Here is a 3,732-nt window from a genome sequence, read left to right as displayed (position 1 = left end):
TTTATGAATTCTTTTTTTTCCTTTTAAATAGTTCCATTCAGTTATGTTATTACTTTACCATTAGCTACAATAACGAATACCATTTAGTTAATATATCATGTATAATTCTCTTTGAAATTTCGTAGTGAGTTTTTTTTTTTTTTCCCTCTAATTGTAATTAGTTTTTAAGCAAAATGTATACACTTCGATGATAAGTAATCACCTAGGAGAACAATTACTGTGACATAATATAATATATAAACATTCTACATATTCATAACAAATAGGTCAAAGTCTTTCTATTTGTCTATATTCAAAAAATGAGAAACAAATAATTCTAATCGATGTTGAGTTGATCTCATTAATTTCTTTAGAGTAGTTGGAATTTGTCCATATCTAATCTCTCGGTTCTAGAGAGTTCAATAAAAAAATTTCATCTCTATTTTCTTAAAAGTCGTTTTGAATCACTAACTCTAAAAATGAATGGTATATTATTTTGTGTCATACATCCTTAATTTACCTCACAAAGATTTTTTTTTTCTCTTTAATAATATCATCTACCAGCCACATCATTTATGTTTGACCAAAATCTCTAATGGCTATTTAGAAATATTCTCAAAAAAAAAAAAAAAAAAAAAACTCAAAAGATTATCTCCAAAGTCATTGCCCAACTATTTTGAGACATGAGTTTACATTTATTCCTCTTTCCCCCAAAAAACAAACATAATTGACTTAGCTTTCAATGTGAAATTATCTTATCTCTTTATCTTCTTCTTTTCTTCTTCTTCCAATTTTTCAAATCTACACAAAATAGGAACAGCAACTCCACTGGAATTTTGATTTCGCGGATTTGACTCATTTTGAAGTTGAATGAGCTATTTTCTAGAAAAATAAAATAAAATTTGTTGGCAAAAGAATAAAATTGAATCGAACCCGATAATTTTTTTTTACGGCCATGGTCATTAATTTTGTATTAATTTCCAATAAATATTCTAATTTTTTTTAAAAATTTACCATATCTTTTCATCATTATCCCTTCATTACAATTTTATAGAAATATAAGAATCGATCTTATATCACAACCCAACCAATAAAAAGTATTGAATTTATATTATCAATAATTTAAAATGTATTGTAATATACATTTTTACTTTTTTCAAAAATTAAAAAAGAAGCAAATTTTAATTTTGAGAATAATTGTTTTAAGTTGAAATATGCTGTCAAGCAATATCTAATAAAATAATATCTAAAATAAAACCTAAGTTATATCTCAATATCACAAAATTAAATTTAGTCGATATGTTAAATTTTTATACGTTCATAGATTCAAAATAGATATGAGGTATAAATCGAAATTTTCATAATGGGCCAAAAAAATCAATTATATATCAAAAAGAAAATCAACAAAACATTTGAACATAATATTTATATGATTTTTTTTTTTTGAAACATGATGACAGTAAAACAAAACTAAGAGATTGGCTAAACTAGAAGAAATTTCTCCGGAATCCTCCGCAGATATTTATATTAATAATTTATAACTTATTTAAATTTAAACATTTACTATCTTTATTTGTTAATTTAAATATTTATTATAAATTTCCATCATTTTATAGATATTATTGTGTCATTTCAATAAAATTAAAACACATACCATACCATCATTTAAAACCTTGTTTACTCTATTATCTTTACTTTTAGGAAAAAGATAAATATTTATTTTTCTCCTCACTCTTTTATCTTTGGTAAGAAAATAAATAGAAACTAAGATTGGAAAAGAAGAATAAACCTTTTTATTTATACAAGATAGGACATAGGTGTGTACAGTACATATTAAGAGAAAATAAAATTAAAATTAAAAAAAAAAAGGGCTACCGCAGTGAATTATTGTTCTTCTTGTGGATCATGGTGCTGCTGTTGCAGATCCGCCAGAGAAAAGCTTCTCGACTTAAAGCTCATCAATCTTCTGTGATGAAAATCTGAAACTCTTTTTCCTTTTGATTTTTCATCTTCATCTTCATTATCTTCTGAGGAATATGGAGCATGCGATTCTTCCTCTTCTTCGTCGTCGTCGTCTTCTTCTCTTAGGGCTAACAGAGGCATCGACTTAGGGTTTGGCCAGGCGTAGAAGGAAGATCTCCTCGCCAATTTCGACGCAATCAAAACTCTCCTCCTCTTATTGAATGGATTTTCCGGTTTCTCAATCTCTTTTACTGATTTTGCCTCTGCTAGATTCGCAAACGACTTCGATTTTCCGGAAAAGTGATTCGATAAGCCTCTCCTGATTAAAATGCAACGAGATTCAAATTGAGACGACAGATTGAAGAGGATATTGATTAATTTATCTCATGTTTTGATCGGAGTAATTGTCTCTTTCAATTGATCGATAAAATAACAGAGGAAGAGAGAAAAGATTGAACTCACTTTATCGGAAGAGACTCTTCCAACGATCCGAGAGAGCAGATTCCTGCGTTTAATTTGCTTTGAACCTCCTCGCCATCTCCGCCAGCCGTGGACGAAACGCTTTCATCGTCGCTAACATCATCGGGAACTCCGATCGACGATGAGGAATCAGAACGGTAATCGACATCCTCCCGACCTTTTCCGGAGCCGAAATCCGATTTGAAACAGTTCCAAGTCGCATCGACGGCGTCCTCCGGTGTCTCCTGAAGCGGAGGAGCGGCGGTCCGATCTCTGGCGAAAAGCGAAGAGGACGGAACCTGGATGGTGAAAGAGGGACGACCAAAGAGAACCTCCATGATCGCGGCGGTGGAGAATAGGACGTTCGCGTTATCCTTCTTCTAGGGCTCGCCGTCGCCGTCGCCGTCCGCCGGTACAAGCTTGGTTGTTGGTATGAAACGGTGGGTCAGAGACAGTGATTGGCCTTACCAGAGAGAGAGGAGAGAGGGGAACAAAATGGAAGGAGAAAATGCGATCCGTAAAAGAAAGGCGCTGCACAAAAGGGAAGCAACTGATTTTTTATTTTCTTTTAATTTAAAGGAAAAATTGAATTTTTAATTTCGACCAATTAAATTATGTTCATATTATGGAAAGTATTGCCCTAAATTTCAATTATTCAATCTTCTCCTTTAATTAGCTTAATTTATTATCAATAAGATCAATACCATATCTACCACAATAAATTAGTCAATCCGAATTTAGGTAAGAGAAAAAAAAATCGATCTCTCTCTTCGAGATAAGAAAAAAAAAGTTGAATTTGAATACAACTTCCTGATTAAGGTATTTAATTAATTTATTTATTTATGGATTGAAAATTCAAAACTTTACTCTCCCATTTGTGGTTATATTATAATCAAAATAAAGTAATCTACTATTTTTTATTCCAGTCATCAAAACTTTTTTTAATTATTTTTTTTTTGGGTTTAATCAAGTGAGTGAGATTTTTTTTTTCTTTTTCAGTGTAAAAAGTGTGGTATGAGAGAATTTTTGTAAAGTCCAACAACATATGGAGTGTAGATTCGAACTCACAATTTTTTGTCAAAAATATACATTTTAATCTGTTGAGTAGGGTCATGCTCTGGGAAGAGAGATTGAAGCTTCAGCTTTAGAGGTTCAAACCGTAACTTTTAGTAAAAATTACTAATATATTAACCAATTAATTAAGTTACATTCGGGTTGACATAAAATGTGCTACAAATATCTTTGAATGTTTAAATCCAACTAAATACTTTTTTTATAAATATAATATTACAAATGTGGGGATGGAAAATTAGAATATTTTGATTATTAACA

The 3,732-nt window shown here is 30.6% G+C and overlaps 1 protein-coding gene across 1 annotated transcript; it reads right to left on the bottom strand.

Moving 5' to 3' along the window:
• Positions 1-1,749: 1,749 nt before the first annotated feature.
• Positions 1,750-2,958, bottom strand: LOC111004943 (uncharacterized). The gene is made up of 2 exons (XM_022276231.2): positions 2,404-2,958; positions 1,750-2,260 (listed from the first exon to the last, which is right to left on the bottom strand). The coding sequence occupies exons 1-2, from the start codon at positions 2,736-2,738 to the stop codon at positions 1,864-1,866; spliced, it is 732 nt and encodes a 243-aa protein (XP_022131923.1). The 5' UTR covers positions 2,739-2,958; the 3' UTR covers positions 1,750-1,863.
• Between the last annotated feature and the right edge of the window lie 774 nt (positions 2,959-3,732).

Source organism: Momordica charantia (genome assembly GCF_013281855.1).
Source record: "Momordica charantia cultivar OHB3-1 chromosome 8 unlocalized genomic scaffold, Mcharantia_2.0 BLBB01000008.1, whole genome shotgun sequence".
Classification (NCBI taxonomy): domain Eukaryota; kingdom Viridiplantae; phylum Streptophyta; class Magnoliopsida; order Cucurbitales; family Cucurbitaceae; genus Momordica; species Momordica charantia.
This window is presented reverse-complemented; position numbering and strand designations above follow the sequence as displayed.

Excerpts from the sequence above, each read along its gene's own strand:
- LOC111004943 (XM_022276231.2), bottom strand. The coding sequence starts at position 2,738 with ATGGAGGTTCTCTTTGGTCGTCCCTCTTTCACCATCCAGGTTCCGTCC. Across the intron at positions 2,261-2,403 it reads GAAGAGTCTCTTCCGATAAA|GAGAGGCTTATCGAATCACT; the intron begins GTGAGTTCAATC and ends CATTTTAATCAG.